Below are 21,009 nucleotides of genomic sequence, written 5' to 3'. Positions count from 1 at the left end.
GAGCGCACACACTTTATGTGTTTTATATACAATGGACAGATTCACTTGTAGGTCAGTACATAATTAAAAATCACCCTTGGGCTGTCAGAAAAACTGTCTGAATCAGACTACAAGTCTGAATAGGTTTGATTGGGAAAAACAAAACAAAACAAAACAAAATATGAAATCAACCTAGATCCCTCATCACATAAATCTAAATGAAATTCTTTGTGGACAGAGCCTTTGCTCTGCTCAGTGGGCAGGACAGTATTCTGCACCATCCTCCCCAAGTCACCACCTGTGTACAGTGGGAATAATAATCCTGGCATGTGACTCTGTTCACAGTTGTGGGTGGTGAAGAGGGAATGAGATAAATGTGAGAGGCGATTTAAAGTATAAAGCAATTCAGTTTTCATCCTCATCAATTCAGTCCTGTTGCAATGATGACAAATATCAGATTTTACACAAAGTCATTCTAATCTGAAATTTTTTTTTCAGATGGAGACACGGATGGTTTCTTTTACATTTATAAAATGAGAAATTTTACTAGTTTTTCTAATTTTACTAATTTTACTAATTTTATTATAATAATATAAATTATATTAATATTTATAGAGCTGGATTTATTTTCTTCTGAGAAACAGCAACAGCTACTTGGCTGATTGAAAGGTACAGAAATCAGCACTGATGGAAGCAAAGAACTATTCAGCACTGATGGAAGCAAAGAACTATTAATTCCTGCACTGGAATTTGCGTAATTGTTTTCAGATCTATAGTACAAGGTTATATCAAACACAGACAAACATTACAGCAGAGAAGATCATCAGAGGCCTTTCAGTCACTCTGGGAAACTAAGCTAAATCAGAGAGAGATAAAGAGTTGAAAAAATTTTTACACTGAGTCAGTTGTTAATGGTCTATCTGTTTTTTTTAGGGGGGGCGGTGCCGGGAATAGAACCCAGGATCTTGCGTGTGGTAGGCAAGTGCTCTGCCACTGAGCTAACTTCCTATCTTTTAATACTTTGAGGTACAATTCAAAGCTTTTGCATGTGGAAACAAGGTGTCTTTCAGAAAATAGAATTAAGGAAATAATTGTGTGTGAATATAGTATAATTTGTCCACATTAACAAATTACATTTCATCTTAATAATATGATTTGATGCAACAAATAGTGGCTCATGAAAAATGACATTTTATGGTTAAAATGATATTTTTCCTACAAAATAAATAGGCCATGTTCTTTTTTCTTTTCCTTTCCTTTTAAAAGAAATTTTTTGCAGTACTAGGGATTGTATTTAGGGTCTCATATTTTATCACTTGAGCCAGACCCCTAGTCCTTTTTTTAGTTTGTTTTTGAGGTAAGGTCACACTAATTTTGCAGAGCCAACTACAAACTTGCAATCCTTTTGTTTCTGCCTCCTGAGTAGCTGGGATTAAAGTTTGTGTCCCCATGCCTGGCTCCCATTTTCATTTTTAAGGTATTTACATCTTATAAAACAATCCATAAAACTAAAAATCCTTAGGAAAATGAATTTACCTCAAAACAAACACATCTTACACCAGAATGTGCTACCAGTGCTTAAAAGAATTCAGTCTAGAAGTCCATGCAGTTTGAAGGTGTGAATAGATTATTAAGTCTGGGGGATTATTAAAGTTTTAAGGCTTCTGCTCAAGTATCACTCACAGTTCATTTAATGTTCATTTAATCATGCCAGGGTAAAGGAAAATGCTGGCTCTCTCACATATTTTCTCACGTCAGGTTTTCATTATACTATTTTATGATTTCAAACCATTTTAAAATGTGCTCGTGGCACTTCCCAACTACTTTCAAAAGCAGTTACAGGAGAGGCCATGCCTCCCTGCACTGGGAGCCCCCAGCAACAGGATGCAGGATGTTTTTCAGGAGTTCTTCAGGGTCCTGGAACCCCTCCACCTTCTACCCTCAGGTGCATCGACTCCAGTACGAATTCCTGTCAAAAGGCCATCAACAACACTCAAAAATGGGCTGGAAATAACTTCTTTGGGTCAAGGCTGGTTTCTTCTACATGCTGACATTCTCAGGAATTAAACATATTGCCTGAGTTAGAACACAGCTTGTGGAAAATGAGGGCAGATCTCAAACGTCTCAGGCTTGTTGATATTCTGGAGCGTACTCTGATGACATCCAGTGTCGCGGCTCTGACCCTTGAGGACCTACTTGTTGAGAAACAAAGCAGTATTTTCTTGATCTGTGTTATAATCAAGTTCTTTTCTCAACTGTTAGGATTCAGATATTCAGAGGGAACACTTAGAAACTGCATAAGCCATGTTGTCCTAGAGTTCAGGCAAAGGAACTGTCACTCTATGGGTATTCTTGATGAACATGGATGTAAATATATCAGTCAGGGGACAAAAATCTCTCCATTTATACTGTGCACCTTCTGTTGACTTGTACTAAGTTACAAAACTGATATCTATTCTCAGAAAATAAAATTGAATAATTTAACCAAAGCTAGATTAGTAAAAAAAGAGGAACATAATATACATCTGAAAAGTGATATCCATTGCATAAGCAGATTCATGTGCATATAGGTTAATGCTAATTCTAATGTGTCAAGAAACAAAAAGAGATCTGCAAGAATTTTTTTACTTTAATAGGAATTTTCCCAAATGTTTATAAACTTTCATCCTACTAAGAGCCTGTAGAGCAGAGAAAGCCCTTGTATGATAAATCCGTGAGCAAAGGTCACCATCAAGTCTTGTTTCCTTTTGAAAGACTAATTCCTAGATACTTGAACTTGGTCCACACACCAGCAGCATCAACAACCTCTTGAAGCTTTTTCTTAGACATGCAATATCTCAATTCCCCAGACTTACAGTACCAAAATATGCTTTTTTAAAAAACAAATACCCCAGTGATTTGAACCCACATCAGAGTTTGAGCTAACTCACCAAGCCACAAGTGTCCCAGATTCTGAAATCTGGCAAGTTTTATTTTCAAGATTGATAATCATTGGGTGAAGCAGAAGTTGGGCATCCACAGTCACAACCGGTCTTGCTCTGCAGAAAGAAAATGCAGAGTTTGAATTGACCCCATGAGCCACAGGCAGAAGCTTACTGTAAATCAGATGGAATTCTACTTCAAAGGTCACTGTCAACATTCCCAGCCTTATGCCACGAATCCCACTCACTGTATGCATAGGTGGGCCCAGTGCTCAACCTCTAAACACATTTGGTAGCCCATGATCACAAACTTGATTTCGTTATGGAATGGATTCACAATATTGTGACAACATTTCTGTGAAATACGGTTCTATGATTGTCTAGAATATCTATATACGTATTTGAAGAAACACATCAGAGTAAGCACTTGAATTTTACAATTTTTGCTAGCTCATTGATAATCTCTCATTTCAATTGATAATTTTCTAACTGAACTTTGAAGATTTAGCTAAACACATGAAGGATGAGTTTAAGAGTAAGAATTGAGTTTAAAATAAATAATAACAATTATTTACTTCATCCAGAGTAAAAGTTCTTAATCCTGACTGCACCCTGGGCCAAACTCCACCATGGACCAACTGAACTAGAGCTTCTTGGGGCAAGGGCCAGGCATTGGAATTTTAAACACATTCTTCTGGTGATTCTTTTAGGCAGCCAAGTTAGAGGAGAGGAACTGATAAGGAGTCAATGGCATTCTAGCCAACCAGGCAAGGATAACAAGGCAAGAGAGTAAATCATGGGCAAGGGAGTAGAGCAATTGTTCCAGTTTGATGATAAGATATGACAACTAGGAGACAAAGTCTCCAGATTTCAACATTCAGTGACACCATGTTGGATAAGTTTTTCTCTGACAGACAAAAGGGAGGGCAATGTCTTGGGGCAGAATGTTATTTTAGGATTACTATCTGGGGTCCACGGGAATTTTTTCTAAGATCACTTATGCTATTTATCTGTATAGTATTATATGATTTTATCTTTAATATTATGTTAGCTCTAGTCCTTTGTAAAGAAGATGACAAATAGTATTAAGTATGCAGGAGATTTATCTTGGCAAAGATAGGTAAAAAGGGGAATGAATGAAAGAGGCTAGGAGTTCTTATTCCTGTAAAGATGAAGGGAAGGAGAGAAAGTTGGATGAGAAAGTTCTGGCCTGAGCAGTAGGATGTCTTTGAGCCAGAGTTGCCTGTGACAAGAGTACCATGTCTCATGGGAATAGGTTGGCACAAAGGCAATGGTGGATTCAGAGCATTACAGCTGCGTCCATGGGTCAGTTTCTCTCCAGCAGCTCAGTGGTGTGTCTCAGGGTCACCATAAACCCAAGCCTCATCCTTCAGAGACTTTCTGATTCTCTAGAACCTGAAATGGAGCATGGATGGTATAAATAAGTCCTCACTGAGTTTATCTTGGGATGGAGGATGAAGAAAATCTTACTAAAAGAATCTCTCTGGGAGCTGATGAACATTGCAAATTGAGAATGCCTGTATGCTCTCTACCTTTATCTTGCTATTCTGACCTAGTTTCTTGAATTTTTATAATTTTTTTAAGAAAGTCTGAAAATTTTGAGCATGAACTATTTAACTAGTTACTATTTTACAAGCAGATTCTTACTGACTCCTTTAAACAAAGGATTTATAAGTTTTTATAAAACAAGTATTGTTACTCCATTTTATAGATAAAAATCTGAGGCTCAGAAAAGTATAGGAATTTGCCAAAGGTTACAAATTAGTGAGTATGTGGAATGGCCAGACTTTGAATCTACATCTAATGATTTGAACTGCTGTTCAATATTTGCTTTCGGAGGCTACCAATTCCTGGTAAGTTCTGTTTCCTAACTTAGTGTCCACACTGGATTATAAAAGCCAGGATAAACAGTAACATTCTTCCATGATGCTCTTTCTTTATTAAGTGCATGTTTTAATGATTTCCAAAGCACAGAGAAGCATTTAAATATAGTGGCAGCTAAAAATGAGTCATTTTTGACTTGGTGAATTTTATATCTTATTTAATATTACATTAGTAGAGGCTGGAAGTTTGGTCATAAAGTTTGAGAATAAAAATACAGAGGAATGAAAGAAAGGTTAAAAACCGAGAATAAAAATACATCCAGACTTTAAAAAGAACATATAAATATTCTCCAGAATAAGTAGTTGGAACATGGCCTTTTAGGCAAAAGTAACAACAAAAAGGAAAGGCATTTAAAACAATTAGAAGAACATTTGCATATTACCAATCACATACCTGTAAACAGCTACTTTTCCCATGCCAAATGCTCCCACAAGTAAATCTAAAAAAAATACAGAAACATAAAAATACATGCAGAAATTTTATGAACATCATCTATAGGGTGAACATTCCTCATCTAAAAATCTGAAATCTGAAATGCCCCCAAATCTGAAATCTTATGAGCACCACAAGTGGAAAATTCCACACCATAAAACTTTCTTTTGTGCACAAAATTATTAAAAATATGCATAAAATTATCTTCAGGCTAAGGTATAAGGTATATATAAAATGTAAGTGAATTTTGTATTTAGACTTGAGTCCCATCTCCAAGACATCTCATTATATATATGCAAATATTCCAGAACTTGAGAAAAGCCAGAATCCTAAAAACTTCTGGTCCCAAGCATTTCTGGTAAGTATTACTCAATCTGTAACTGAGCTTGTAATCATTAAGAACACATAAAGCATTAAAGTGTTAATTGCAGAGCAAGAGCCAGAGAACAAGATGAGCAAATTACATCTTTCTTAATATGTTTTGGAAAGAATATTGGAGCTTTGGTATAACCAACTCAAAATGACACATGAATCAGACCCTTCTGTATTTAGAAAGACCAACATCTTTTTTCCCCATCCTCTAAACTCAAGGCGCACATACCAAAGAATGGAAAAGGAAAAGGCTTGGTGTTTACTATGTAAGTAGTGGGTTTATTTTGCATATTGTCTTATTACCAACAGCAAGTCTATAAGACAAAGGTTATTACCTGTGAAGCGGACATTCTGAGTATCAGGTTGATACAATAATTTGCTCTCCACAGATGGTGCATTTGATGAGCACACTTTTGGCAAAGTAATCAGTAGTACATGAGTAATACATGTTAACTATAATCATATATAGCACATATGGGATTCTTACTCTACAACAAAACTTCTTCTAAATGATTTATTTCGATTCCTAACAAGAAGTTAGAAGTTCATTATTAGCACAGTCTTATAGATGGGTAATATAAATTAACTCAAGTTCACACAGCTGAGTCAAAGGAGCACTGGGTTACAGAAACAGGGCATTTGTGGGGTGATATTGACAATGATCTCTGAGTATCTCAGTGATGGGCTAATAGACAGATCTGCTTTCCTTAATCTATTGTACAATCATTATTCCTAGTGAAAGTAAACCTAAATCCAAATCTGCTGAGTTAAACTGAAGTGCAAGGAAACTGGGTGTGGTAGAAAGAAGTTTCACAGGAGAAAACTTACAATAATGGAAGCTATAATTGGTCAATTCTAATAAAACAGAGGTAAAATGAAAAAAAAATTCAAAAAAAAAGAGGGGGGGGGAAGAATTTTAGCCTGCAGTTCTGTATGGAAACTGATAAAGGAATTAAGTTGGTATATCCCTAAAAAGCAAAAAATGGACTGGAAAAGTGATTCAAGTAGTAGAAGACCTGGCTAGCAAGCATGAGGCCCATAGTTCAATCCCCAGTAGTAACAAAAAAACTAAAGTAAAGCGATACAATTTGGACAACTGTGGCTCATGGAATAAGACTTTCTAAAGTCTTAAATAGTTAAAACTAGATGTCAAAGTTTCTAAGTCTACTAATTTTTAAATTATTCTTATAAATTACATTAGAATTTCAACTTTTTTCACTATATCCACATATATTCTTTGTTGGATTTGTCTCTTCCAGTGTAATAGTGCATTTTTGCTATGTCACAAAAAAAGATCTCCTGAGAAATACAAACTCTTCTTCCTATGTATATTTAGATAACTATCAAACAGGTGACCCTAGCCTAATTCATACCTGTTGACCTAGCAGCAGTTAGACAGTTCTGTAAAATGAAGTGATTCAACAGAGGAATTATGTCCTTTGTTCTTGACTCCAATTAAGGTGAAATATTTGTATTTCAGGATTGGAAAAGGCAAAGAAAATATGATTAGAAAAGGCAAAAAAATAAGTGTAAGCCTTTCCAGGGCAGGACTCTTTACATTGCATATCCCAAAGACTTCATGGAATGGAACGTGTTGAAATAAATGGAGGAAGAAATAATCTTTGTGTCCACACAAATCTTTGTGTAAGGCATGAACCAGATACAGAGAAGGGACTTTGTAAATGCATGCCAACCAGGAGAAAAAGTAATAATGTGATTATATACTAAAGATGAGCAGGATGAAGAAATGACACAGCTATGTAGACATGTGAAAGCGAACCACAGTTCAATTCTGTTGGATTTTTGCATGTGTACTTGAACACTTAAAAGTGTTGGGAGAACACACTCCCACACACACACAAACACACACACACACACACACAGACATACTCCCGAGATTCTAGAAAGTTATATACAGGCTCCATCACAGTCAGAATGTCATGAGAGCTGAGAATCTGAGTAACACCTCTTCATGGTAATGAGGAAAGGAACCATTTATTTAGGAACTTTCACTCCTGTGCCTTAGGGTGGGGATTTTCCTACTCTGGAAAAATAAAATAACTGGCAAAATAGACCTCAATTTTCTTCATAAGAATGTGGCCACAGTGATTCAGAGGCCAAGAAAACAGTTATCTACCACAAAGTATGTTTGTTTTTCAGACACCACCTTGGTATTGTGCCTGCTGGGAAAGGCCAGAGCATTTATGCTGAGAATCTTAAATTTGTTAGAGTTCTTTTGGGAAGGAGAATTGATTTCTTGGTTTTGTTTTTAGCCAGTTTGACTTTTCAAAAAATGTGATTGGTTTTGATCAGCACTATTGGTTTTGTCTCTCTCAACATATATGTATACATATATATATGTAAGTTCCACATGTAATATATGAATATGTGTGTGCATATACCTCTATATTCCACATGTACACACACACGTATACATTTGTGCTTGTGTATATGTATATTTACATTTGCACTTATAAGTATACATTTACAAGTACTCACACTTAGAAACAGTACTTTCTGCGCTTAGGAATTTAAACAACAATCTAAAGACAAAGTAATTTTGGCTTTGACATTTGGATTCATAATTGTGTGAATTTTCATTCACCATTACTTTGAAATAACAGGCCATATACCATTATTTCCTGTTTACTGCCCTTTCCTCTAGAAATGTCCTAAGGGCAGAAATGAAATAAAGAAATAAACCTTTCCTTTCTCTTTATATACACACTTAGCCTTTCTTTCTTTCTTCTCAAAGAAATAGCTAGCAACAAAAATTGGTTCTTTCCACTCAATCAAAAAATGTTCTTAAAGTGTTTAAGACCTCTGTTATTGCCTCACATTGCCTGAGAAACTGTTTATTTTTCTTTTGACTTTTAATGGAATAACTGAGTACTTTTTAAGGAAAGAAAAAAAGAGACATTAGTATAAGTGCAAGATCCGTTGGCAAAAAAAAAAATTACCTAAAAATGTGAGGTCGTGGGAGATGTATTACACCTATGTTTTGTATTTCATTCAACTGTTATTTTTAAATGAGAAAGAAGAGCCAAGACTTTAAAGTTGTGCTTGGACCACAGAATCAGATTTCACTGACAATGAAGGAAATCTTAGAGTTGGAAGAAGTTTTATTTGAAAACACTAAGGAAATCTTAGAGTTGGAAGAAGTTTTATTTGAAAACATTGCCTTTGTTTTGAGTGTGTATTTGAGGTTTAGGTCAGGTGAGAAGTCTACAGTGAGGAGATGGAAGTGGAAATGTCCCAGGAAAAGTTGGCATACAGAAAGGGGGAGATAAGAGGAAGACAGTGAACAGAAGAAGATTGAAGGATCATCTAGAGTCATTTCATGGAAGAAGTCTGTCACCCATGAACCTATGTTCCAAAAACTCAGTCAGGGTGGATCCAAGATGGTGGTTAGGATAGGGAATCAGAATTCCTGAACTCCATAACTCCAGAAACCACCTCAAGTCGTGGGAGCTACACTTGGGTAATTCTGATTCCTTGTAGCCAAAATAATAACCACCAACACATTAGGTGCACATAAAATTCAAGGACTGACCCATAAAACAGCCTTTAATTGTACCTAACAGCTAGGAAAATCCCAGTGTGGCACAGCCAACAGTGTCTGCCCTGGGAAAAAAAAAAAGCCCCAGGTCATTTCTCCATTTCCCTCCACCCCCTCCTCCTTTCAATAAGCAGAAGAGAGGGCATCAAGCATAACTGAACTCTGTGAAACCCTGGACCTCTAAGCCATGAAAAGTTTCCCTATGTTCCACCATGCTAAACACAGTCCCAGGAGGTATCTGCCTTGAGAAAAGTGGCACACCATTTCTCCCTGCTGGCTGGTTTCAAAGCTGCCTGCATAAACCTGCAGACCAACAGCTGTAGGGCAACACAGCTGCCAGCTAGTGAAAACAACAGATCTTGCAAAGACTGGCAATGAGTTACCTCAGGTCCCAATTACAACCTGTCCTGTGGACAGAAGCCACCAAATACTGTTCAGAAGCCAGTTCACTTCAGGACTCCTGCTTGCAATGATGGCACATAAGACCAAGGAAAGCAGAAAAAAGAAAAGAAAAGAAAAAACCTTCCAGCCATCTCCACCCCAAGGTGTCTGACAAGAGGGGCAGAACCTTCCCCACAAATCCTAGAATACCAAGCGCCAATACCAGGATTGGATGCCAAAGGAATAAGTCCAGAGCTTTCATTGAGCAGACTGAACTTTTTGTTGTTGCTGTACCTGTTTTTTTCTATATTATTAACTTTTACCATCACTATTTTCTTATCACTATTTTTACCCCCTTCACTTTCCCTCCTTTTCTTATGCTAGAATCCATTGTTCTCCTTTGCAACTACTCTTTCTGCCTCTTCCAATCTACTCTCTCCCCAACTTTGCACCCCTCCTATCTTTCCCCAACCTGCTACCACACTACCCCTCCCTCTTACACACTCACCACCTGCTGACTAGTCTGCTGTACCAACCACTCACACCCCAGCACTCTGGAGTCGCAACACAAGCACCCTCCTCTACAACAGCAGAAATACATCCGAACACACACAAGGGCCACAAAACCCAGCAGCCCTCATAACTTTTTCCCGATCCACCCCTCTTTCTGCCCTCCCTTTTAGTGCCACCTTTACCAATTACCCAAGTTTCTATCTCTAGCCAAACAATCATTATATCCCCAAATTCCCACTGTATATAGATATTATCACCAAGAGGTTTTATATATGATAGGTAAACAACTAGTCTAGCATTGGACCTGTGAATTTGATAATGCTAATTTATACCTCCAGGCCAAGGACATAAATAGCAAATCAACCTAACTAATAACTAAGTTAGTCACAAAACAAAACTTAATTCATGGGAAAGAAAACATGCAATTAAAACCACCAAATAGTCAATCAAGAACATAGTTGCACAGTGCCAAGTTGAGTGATGGGGAGAAGAAGGGAAAGAAACTACATTCCTCAAAAAAAAGTAATTTCAGCCCTAGGAAATGCTACTCAGCAAAACAATAAAAGTATTCCACAATAAACAGAAACTAAAACAATATATGACCACCACTACAGAAGATTCTACAAGGAATTCTGCACACAGAAGATGAAAGCAAACAAAACCACAAGAGGAAGGGAAGTACTAAACCACAGGAGAAGAAAAGACTAGTAATCAGAGAGTAGCATTGATTTGGTTGCATACTATCAAATCCTTAAACAACACAACCAACTAAATGGAAGGAATCACCACATACCTATCAATATTAACACTGAATGTCAATGGACTCAACTTCCCCATCAAAAGACACTGTGTGACAAACTGGATTAAAAAGGAAGATCCAACAATCTGTTATTTACAAGAGACCCACTTTGTTGACAGAAATAAACACTGGCTTAGGGTTAAAGACTGGAAGAAGATTTACCAAGCTATTGGCCCCTGAAAACATGCAGGAGTAGTAATACTTATGTCAGACAATGTAGACTTCAAACTTCCATTGGTCAAATAAGACAAAGAAGGTCACTTCATACTAATAAAAGAGGCAATACATCAAAAGGAAATAACAATTATCAACCCATATGCACCCAATGTTAGTGCACCCAACTTCATCAAACACACACTAAAGGAATTAAAGTACATATAGATTCCAACACAGTGGTAGTGGGAGACTTTAATACCCCTTATCACAAATACATAGGTCATCCAGACAAAAGATCAACAAAGAAATCTTAGACCTAAATGACATAGTAGATCAAATGACCTAACTGATAGCTACAGAATATTTCACCCAAACAACAGCACAATGTACATTCTTCTCAGCAGACCATGGAACTTTCTCCAAAATAGACCATATCTTAGAGCACAAAGCAAGTCTCAATAAGAATAAGAAAACTGAAATAACCCCCTGCATTCTATCTGATCACAATGCATTAAAACTAGAACTCAACAACAAATGCAGCAGCAGAAAAAAATGCAACCAATTGGAGGATGAACAACACATTGCTCAATGATCATTGGGTCATAGAAGAAATAAGAGAGGAAATAAAAAATTCCTTAAATTTAATGAAAATGAAAACAAAACCTACCAGAACCTATGGGACACAGCAAAGGCAGTCCTAAAAGGAAAGTTTATAGCCATGACTGCATGTATTAAAAGGACAGAAAGATCTCAAATAATGACCTAATGCTACATCTTGAACACTGAGAAAAACAAGAAAAAGCAAAACCCCAAATAAGCAGAAGGAAAGAAATAATAAAAATAAGGACCAAAATTCATGAAATAGAGACCAAAATAACCATACAGAGAATCATGAAACAACAAGCTGGTTCTTTGAAAAAATAAACAAGATTGACAAGCCCCTGGCAAATCTGACTAAAATAAGCAGGGAAAAGACCCAAATTAGAAAATCAGAAATGAAAAAGGAGAGACAACAAACACCAAGGAAATCCAGGAATCATAAGTGACTACTTTGAGAACCTACACTGAAATAAATTGGAAAACCTTGAAGAAATGGACAAATTTCTAGATACTTATGACCATCCAAAACTGAACCAAGAGGATATTAACCACCTAAACAGATCTACAATACAAAATGAAACTGAAGGAGCAATAATGAGTATACTCCCTGCAAAAAAAGTCCAGGATCTGACATATTCTGCACTGAATTTTATCAGACCTTTAAAGAACTAATACCAATACTCCATAAACTGTTCCAGTGCCTAACTCATTCTAAGAATCCAGTCTTACACTCATCACAAAACCAGACAAGGACACATCAAAAAGGAGAAGTTCAGGCCAATATCCTTAATGAACATTGACGCAAAAATCCTCAAAAATAATGGTAAACTTAATCCAACAACATATCAGAAATATCATTCACCGTGACCATGTCGGCTCCACCCCAGGAATGCAGGGGTAGTTCAACATACACAAATCTATAAATGTAATACAACACATTAATAAAAGCAAAGACAAAAACCACTTGATCATCTCAAAGATGCACAAAAAGGTTTTGATAAGATTCAACACCATTTCATGATAAAAGCTTTAAGGAAATAAGGAATAGAAGTAAGCATACCTCAGCGCTATAAAGGCTATATATGACAAACCTATAACCAGCATAATACTTAATGGGGAAAAACTGAACTTATTTCCCCTAAAGTCAGGAATGAGACAAGGGCTCCTACTCTCCCCACTCCTATTCAACATAGTCTTGGAATTTCTAATCAGAGCATTAAGGAAATAAGAAGAAATAAAAGGAATACAAATTGGTAAAGAAGTAGTCAAACTACTCCTATTTGCAGATGACATGATCTTATACCTTAAATACCCTAAAAACTCCACTCCAAAACTCCTAGCCACTATACACAGCTTCAGCAGAGTAGTAGGATACAAAAATCAACTTAAAAAACTCAGTAGGCTTTCTACAAATCAACAATGAACAAATTGAGAAACAATATAGGAAAAACAATTCCATTTACAATAGCCTTCAAACAAATCAAATACCTAGGAGTAACTTAACAAAGGATGTAAATGACCTCTATAAGGAGAACTACAAACTACTGAAGAAAGAGATCAAAGAACACTACAGGAGGTGGAAAGATCTCCCATGCTCATGGATTGGCAGAATCTACATAGTAAAAATGGCTATACTACCAAAAGCAATTTATATGTTCAAGGCAATTCCCATCAAAGTCCCAATGACATTCACCACAGAGATTGAAAAATCTACCCTAAAGTTCATTTGGAAACACAAAAGACTGAGAATAGCCAAGGTAATACTGAACAGAAAGAGCAATGCTGGAGGTATCACAATACCTGACTTCAAACTATAATACAAAGCTACATCAATAAAAACAGCATGGTACTGGCACAAAAACAGATATGAAGATCAATGGAATAGAATAGAGGACCCGGAGATGAATCCACACAGATATGCCCACCTGATTTTTGACAAAGGTGTCAAAAACATATGATGGAGAAAAGATAGCCTCTTCAACAAATGTTGCTGGGAAAAGTGGTTATCTGCTTGCAGAAAACTGAAACTAGATTCATGCCTGTACTGGTATCAACTCAAAGTAGATTAAGGACCCTAATATCGACCCAAAAGCTTGAAGTTAGTACAGGTAATACACTGAAGCAATAAGTATAAGCAAGGACTTCCTCAGTAGAACTCAAGTGGCTCAGCAACTAAGAGAAAGGATTGACAAATAAGAGTACATGAAATTAAAAAGCTTCTGCACAACAAAAGAAATGGTCTCTAAATCAAAGAGACCACCCACAGAACTGGAGAAAATCTTTGCTAGGTATTATGTCAGACAAGGGACTGATAACAAGAATATACAGGGAATTCAAAAAACTAACTTCCCCAAAATCTTCAAACCAACAAAGAAGTGGGCAACTGAACTAAACTGAACTTTTTCAAAGGAAGAAGTCCAAGTGACCAAAAAACACATGAAAGAATGCTCACCATCCTTTTCCACAAAGGAAATGCGAACAAAAACCATACTAAGATTCTACCTCCCTCCTATTAGAATTGCTACCATCAAGAGCACCACTACCAACAAGGTGTTCATGAGGCTGCAGGGAAGAAGGAATCCTCACACACTGCTGGTAAGAATGTAATCTAGTACAATAACTATGGAAAACAATATGGAGGCTTCTTAAAACATTAAATATACATCTGCCATATGATCCAGCAATCCCACTCCTAGGGATATGCCCAAAGGAATGCGAATTAGGTTATTACAAAAGCACCTGCATGCCCATGTTTATTGCAGCACTATTCACAATAGCCAAGTTATGGAAACAGCCAAGATGCCCCACTACCACCAAATGGATTAAGAAAACGTGCTATTTATTCACAATGGAATTTTATTTAGCCACAAAGAAGAATGCAATTTTGTCATTTGCAGGTAAATGGGTGGAACTGGAAAACATCATCTTGAGTGAAGTTAGTCAGGCTCAGAAGGTCAAAAATTGCATGTTCTCCCTCATATGTGAATTATAGACCTAAAACAAATGCAGTAATATTATTGGACATGGGTCACACACTAAGGGGAGACCACACATGGGAGGAATAGGGAAAGGGAAGGAAACCTAAAACTTGAATGTGGTTGACATGCTTACTGTATCCAAATATAGTAATCTTAAACTGGCAGAGGCCACTATGGCAAGGGGACTAGGAAGCAGTAAAAATGTCTGGTAGAGATGATCCAATTTGGGTTGTAACACATATGCATGGACAGCACAAGGAATCTCCCTACATATCCATCCTCATCTTGAATTAGCAAAAATGCTGTTTTTCTTTTTATCTTGTATGTTTTTTATTCAACAAAACGAGAGAACAGGAGGGTAGAAGAGGTTCTGCCTGGAGGCGGGGTGGGAGGTGGGGATAGGGGAGGTAGCCCAAATAACATATACACATGTAAGTAAATGTAAAAATAATAAAATAAAATTTAAAAACCCCCAAATCTCTATCAGGCTCTCTTACCTCCCTCCTGGTACTTCTATTACTTCTCCCTGTCCCATCTTGTTAAGAAATATACTAATGCCGGAGTCTGCTTATATAAAAGTCAGTAGCCATCTCCTGTTTTATTTTTTAACCCAAAAACATTTTTGGAATATTTCTGGACAGTGAGAAATGCCATAAAGAACTTCCAAACAAATAAGAACCATAGGAGTGCTTGTTCCGGCAGCACATATACTAAAATTGGAACAATACAGAGAAGATTAACATGGCCCCTGAGTAAGGATGTCACGCAAATTCATGAAGCATTCTATATTTTTAAGAACTATTAGTCAAACAACTCAAGACCTGTGAAAGGGATATGCAAGAACTCACTGGCTCCATTAAAAGACCAAACCTGAGAATCATGGGCAATGAAGGAGAAGAGGTGAAGGCAAAAGGAATGCATAATATATTCAACAAAATAATAGCAGAAAATTTCCCAAATCTAGAGAAAACTATGCCCATCCAGGTACAGGAAGCCTCCAGAATACCAAACAGACTTGACCAAAATAGAACTATCCCACAACATATTATTATTAAAACAACAAGCACAGAGACTAGAAAAAGAATTTTGAAGGCTGTAAGAGAGAAAAAACAAATAACATACAAAGGTAAACCCATCAATATCATAGCAGATTTCTCCATGGAAACCTTCAAAGCAAGAAGAGCATGGGGTGAGATCTTCCGGGCACTAAATGAAAATAACTTCAACCCTAGGATACTCTACCCAGCAAAACTATCATTCAAAATAGATGGAGCAATAAAAGTCTTCCATGATAAGCAGAAACTAAAACAATATATGACCACCAAGCCACTACTACAAAAGATTCTCCAAGGAATTCTGCACACAGAAAGTGAAAGCAAACAAAACCATGAAAGGGCAGGCAGTACCAAACCACAGGAGAAGAAAAGGCAGAAAGTAGAGAGTAACCTTATTCAGCTACACACAATCAAACTCTTAAACAACAAAAACAACTAAATGACAGGGATCACCACATATCTATCAATACTAACACTAAACATTAATGGATTTAATTCCCCCATCAAAAGACACTGATTGGCAAACTGGATTAAAAAGGAAGACCCAACAATCTGCTGCCTACAGGAGACCCACTTCATCGACAGAAACAAGCACTGGCTGAGAGTGAAAGGCTGGAAGAAGATTTACCAAGCCAATGGCCCCCATAAGCAGACATGGGTAGCAATACTTATCTCAGATAAAGTAGACTTCAAACTTACATTGATCAAACGAGATAAAGGACACCTCATACTAATAAAAGGGAAAATACACCAAAAGGAAATAACAATGATCAATTTGTATGCACCTAATGTCAATGCACCCAATTTCATCAAACATACTCTGAAGGACCTAAAAACATACAGACTCCAACACAGTGGTATTGGGAGACCTCAATACCCCCCATCACCAATAGACAGGTCATCCAAACAAAAAAATCAATAAAGAAATCCTAGAACTAAATCACACCATAGACGAAATAGACCTAGCTGATATATACAGAATATTTTATCAAACTGCTGCACAATATACATTCTTCTCAGCAACTCATGGAACCTTTTCCAAAATTGATCATATCTTAAGGCACAAAGCAAGCCTCAGCAAATATAAGAAAAAGGAAATAATCCCATGCATTCTATCTGACCACAATGTATTAAAACTAGAAATCAACAACAAAAACAGCAATAAAAAACATTCAAACAATTGGAAGCTGAACAACACATTGCTCAATGATCAATGGGTCATTGATGAAATAAAAGAGAAAATTAAAAGGCTCCTGGAAGTTAATGAAAATGAAAACACGACCTACCAGAACCTATGGGACACAGCAAAGGCTGTTCTAAGAGGAAAGTTTATACCCATGAGTGCATATATTAAAAAGTCAGAAGGATTTCAAATCAATGATCTAATACTACAGCTTGAACTCCTAGAAAACAAGAAAAAGCAAACCCCAAAACAAGCAGAAGAGAAATAATTAAAATAGGACTGAAATCAATAAAATAGAAACAACAACAAAAAAAAAACCATACAAAGAATTAATGAAACAAAAAGTTGGTTCTTTGAAAAATTAAATAAGATTGATAGACCCCTGGCAAACCTGACTAAAATGAGGAAAGAAAAAACTCAAATCAGTAAAATCAGAAATGCAAAAGGGGAGATAACAACAAACACCATGGACATCCAGGAAATCATCAGAGATTACTTTGAGAGCCTGTACTCTAATAAATTTGAAAATTTTGAAGAAATGAACAGATTTCTAGATACTTATGACCATCCAAAATGGAACCAAGAGGATATTAACCACCAGAATAGATCTATAACACAAAATGAAATTGAAGCAGCAATTAAGAGTCTCCCAAAAAAGAAAAGTCCAGTACCTGATGGATTCACTGCTGAATTCTATCAGACATTTAACAAAGAACTAATACCAACCCTCCTTAAACCATTCCATGAAATAGAAAGGGAAGGAACACTGCCTAACTTGTTTTATGAAGCCAATATTACTCTCATCCCAAAACCAGACAAAGACACCTTCAAAAACAAGAACTACAGGCCAATTTCCTTAATGAATATCTATGCAAAAATCCTCAATAAAATAATGGCATACCGAATCCAACACCACACCAGAAATATTCACCATGACCAAGTTGGCTTCATCCCAGGGATGCAGGGATGGCTTAATATACACAAATCTATAAATGTAATATGGCACATCAATAGAAGCAAAGACAAAAACCACTTGATCATCTCAATAGATGCAGAAAAAGCCTTCAACAAAATCCAACACCATTTCATGATAAAAGCTCTAAGAAAACTAGAAATAGGAGGAATGTACCTCAACATTGTAAAGGCTATATATGACAGACCTATAGCCAAAACTATACTTAATGGAGAAAACTGAAATGATTTCCCCTAAAATCAAGAACGAGACCAGGGTGCCCACTATCTCCACTCTTATTCAACATAGTACTGGAATTCCTAGCCAGAGCAATAAGGCAAGAAGAAGAAATAAAAGGAATACAAAAAGGTAAAGAAACTGTCAAAATTTCCCTATTTGCAGACGATATGATCTTATATCTTAAAGACCCAAAAAACTCTACCCAAAAACTCTTAGACACCATAAACAGGTATAGCAAGGTGGCAGGATACAAAATCAACTTACAAAAATCATTAGCTTTTCTATATACTAATAATGAACAAACTGAGAAGGAATATATGGAAACAATTCCATTTACAATAGCCTGAGAAAAAAATCAAATACCTGGGAGTAAACTTCACAAAAGATGTGAATGACCTCTACAAGGAGAATTACAAACCCCTGAAGAAAGAGATCAAGGAAGACTACAAAAGATGGAAAGATCTCCCATGCTCATGGATTGGTAGAATCAACATAATAAAAATGGCTACACTACCAAAAGCAATCTACATGTTTAGTGCAATTCCCATCAAAATCCCAATGACTTTCATCACAGAGATTCAAAAATCTACCCTAATGTTCATTTGGAAGCACAAGAGACTGTGAATAGCAATGGCAATACTCAGCAAAAAGAGCAATGCTGGAGGTATCACAATACACGACTTCAAACTATATTACAAAGTAATAGCAATAAAAACAGCATGGTACTGGCACAAAAACATACATGAAGACCAATTGTTCAGAATAAAGAATTCTGATATGAATCCACACAACTATACCCACCTTATTTTTGACAAAGGTGCCAAAAACATAGGATGGAGAAAAGACAGCCTCTTCATCAATTGTTGCTGGGAAAAGTGGTTATCCATCTGCAAGAAACTGAAACTAGATCCATGTCTATCACCCTGTACTAGTATCAACTCATAATGGATAAAGGACCTTAATATCAGACCTGAAACTCTGAAGTTAGTACAGGAAGGAGCAGGAAACACTCTGGAACTAATAGGTATAGGAAAAGACTTCCTCAGTAGAACTCCAGCAGGCCAGCAACTAAGAGAAATTATGGACAAATGGGACTTCATAAAATTAAAAAGCTTCTGCACAACAAAAGAAATGCTCTCTAAACTGAAGAGACCACCCACAGAGTGGGAGAAGATATTTCCAACTATACATCAAAAGACTTATAACCAGAATATACAGGGAACTTAAGAAACTAAACTCTCCCAAAATCAATGAACTAATTAAGAAATGGGCAAATGAACTAAATAGAAGTTTCTCAAAAGAAGAAATTCAAACGGCCAAAAAACACATGAGAAAATGCTCACCATCTCTAGCAATAAAGGAAATACAAATCAAAAGCACACTAAGATTCCACCTCACCTCTGTTAGAATAGCTGTCATTAAAAACACCACCACCAACAGGTGTTGGCAAGGATGTGGGAAAAAAGGAAACCTTGTACACTGCTGATGGGAATGCAAGCTAGTGCAACCACTCTGGAAAACAACATGGAGGCTTCTTAAAAAACTAAACATAGATCTCCCATATGATCCAGCCATCCCACTCCTAGGGATATACCTAAAGGATTGTGACACAGGTTACTCCAAAGGCACCTGCACACCCATGTTTATTGCAGCGCTATTCACAATAGCCAAGTTATGGAAACAACCAAGATGCCCCACTACTAATGAATGGATCAAGAAAATGTGGTATTTATACACAATGGAATTTTATTCAGCCATGAAGAAGAATGAAATCTTATCATTTGCAAGTAAATGGATGGAACTAGACAACATCATTCTGAGCGAGGTTAGCCAGACTCAGAAGACCAAAAATCGTATGTTCTCCCTCATATGTGGACTTTAGATGTAGGGCAAATACAGAAATGTTGTAGGACTTGAGTTACATGACAAGGGGAGAGCACATACAGGAGATATGGGGATAGGTCGTAAACCCAAAACATGAAAACATTTGAAGTCCCCACTCCAGGGGAATTAATACAGAAACCTTAAAGTGACAGAGGTCAACATGAGAAGGGGATCAGGAACCAGTGTAAAGATCAGTTAGAGATGAATCAACCTGGGTTGTAACACATTTGTACATGAAAGCAATGCTAGGAATCTCTCTGTATAGCTGTCCTTATCTCATAGCAAAAACGCTATGTCTTTCTTATTATTGCTTATTTCTACTGTTCAATGGAACTGGAGAAAAGCACAGAACAGATTCTGCCTGGAAGCGAGGGGAGCGGAGGTGGGGAGGTGGAGAGGGCAGGAGGGAGAAATGACCCAAACAATGTATGCACATGAGAATAAATGAATAAAAAAAAGAAGCATGGGAGCATAAAAATAATAGTTTTACAAAAAAGATTACAATTACTCAAAAGGGAAGACCTTAAACATGACCAAAAAAACATAGAAATCAGAAAGGAATTTTCTAGCAAAAATACTTGAGCAAGGTTGAAAGAGAAATGGAATAAGCACGGAAATCTTTGTAATGTATATGCCCAGGACCAGAGAATTCAACCTCATTAGTTATGAGAGGAATACAGATGAAATGAACAATGAAATATCATTTTCAGCCCTTCAAATTGGAAAAGTTGAAAATACTAGTACCAAGGTAGTGTTGGGTAGAGAGCAGAGGACCAAGAACTTATATGTTCTTTGTGGGAGTACAAATTGGTGTCATTTTCTTGGAAGGTAGTTTGTGATAGGTATGATAACACATAGCTTTGACTCAGCATTTGTACTTCTAGGATTTTATCCTGAGGATAAATGGACAATTGTACCCAGAAATGCCAAACAAAAGCCAACATTCTAAACATTTAAGATGTAATTACAGTAGTCTTCCCTTACTAATAGTTTCACTTTCTATAGTTTCAGTTACCTATAGTCAACCATGGTCTGAAAGTATTAAATGTTTATACATCCATTTAACATGCATGTGGATATATAAAATATATATCCGTTTA

The 21,009-nt window shown here is 36.7% G+C and overlaps 1 protein-coding gene and 1 non-coding gene across 3 annotated transcripts in view; one reads left to right on the top strand and one right to left on the bottom strand.

The window, feature by feature from the left end:
- Nucleotides 1–21,009, bottom strand: part of Itga8 (integrin subunit alpha 8) — a 179,615-nt gene that overhangs the window by 84,352 nt on the left and 74,254 nt on the right. For both annotated transcript variants that reach the window (XM_020171319.2, XM_074056601.1), the window contains exons 14-15: nucleotides 5,199–5,244; nucleotides 2,910–3,017 (exon numbers count right to left, since the gene is read on the bottom strand). In XM_020171319.2, coding sequence (XP_020026908.2) covers nucleotides 2,910–3,017; nucleotides 5,199–5,244 — 154 coding nt within the window. The remainder of the gene's footprint in view (nucleotides 1–2,909; nucleotides 3,018–5,198; nucleotides 5,245–21,009) is intronic.
- Nucleotides 15,282–15,388, top strand: LOC141417628 (U6 spliceosomal RNA). Its single transcript, XR_012442280.1, has one exon. It is a non-coding gene; the product is annotated as a U6 spliceosomal RNA (small nuclear RNA).

The sequence above is a fragment of the Castor canadensis genome, chromosome 15 (assembly GCF_047511655.1).
Source record: "Castor canadensis chromosome 15, mCasCan1.hap1v2, whole genome shotgun sequence".
Classification (NCBI taxonomy): domain Eukaryota; kingdom Metazoa; phylum Chordata; class Mammalia; order Rodentia; family Castoridae; genus Castor; species Castor canadensis.
The sequence above is the reverse complement of the archived record's forward strand: the minus strand, read 5'-3'. Positions and strand labels throughout refer to the sequence as shown.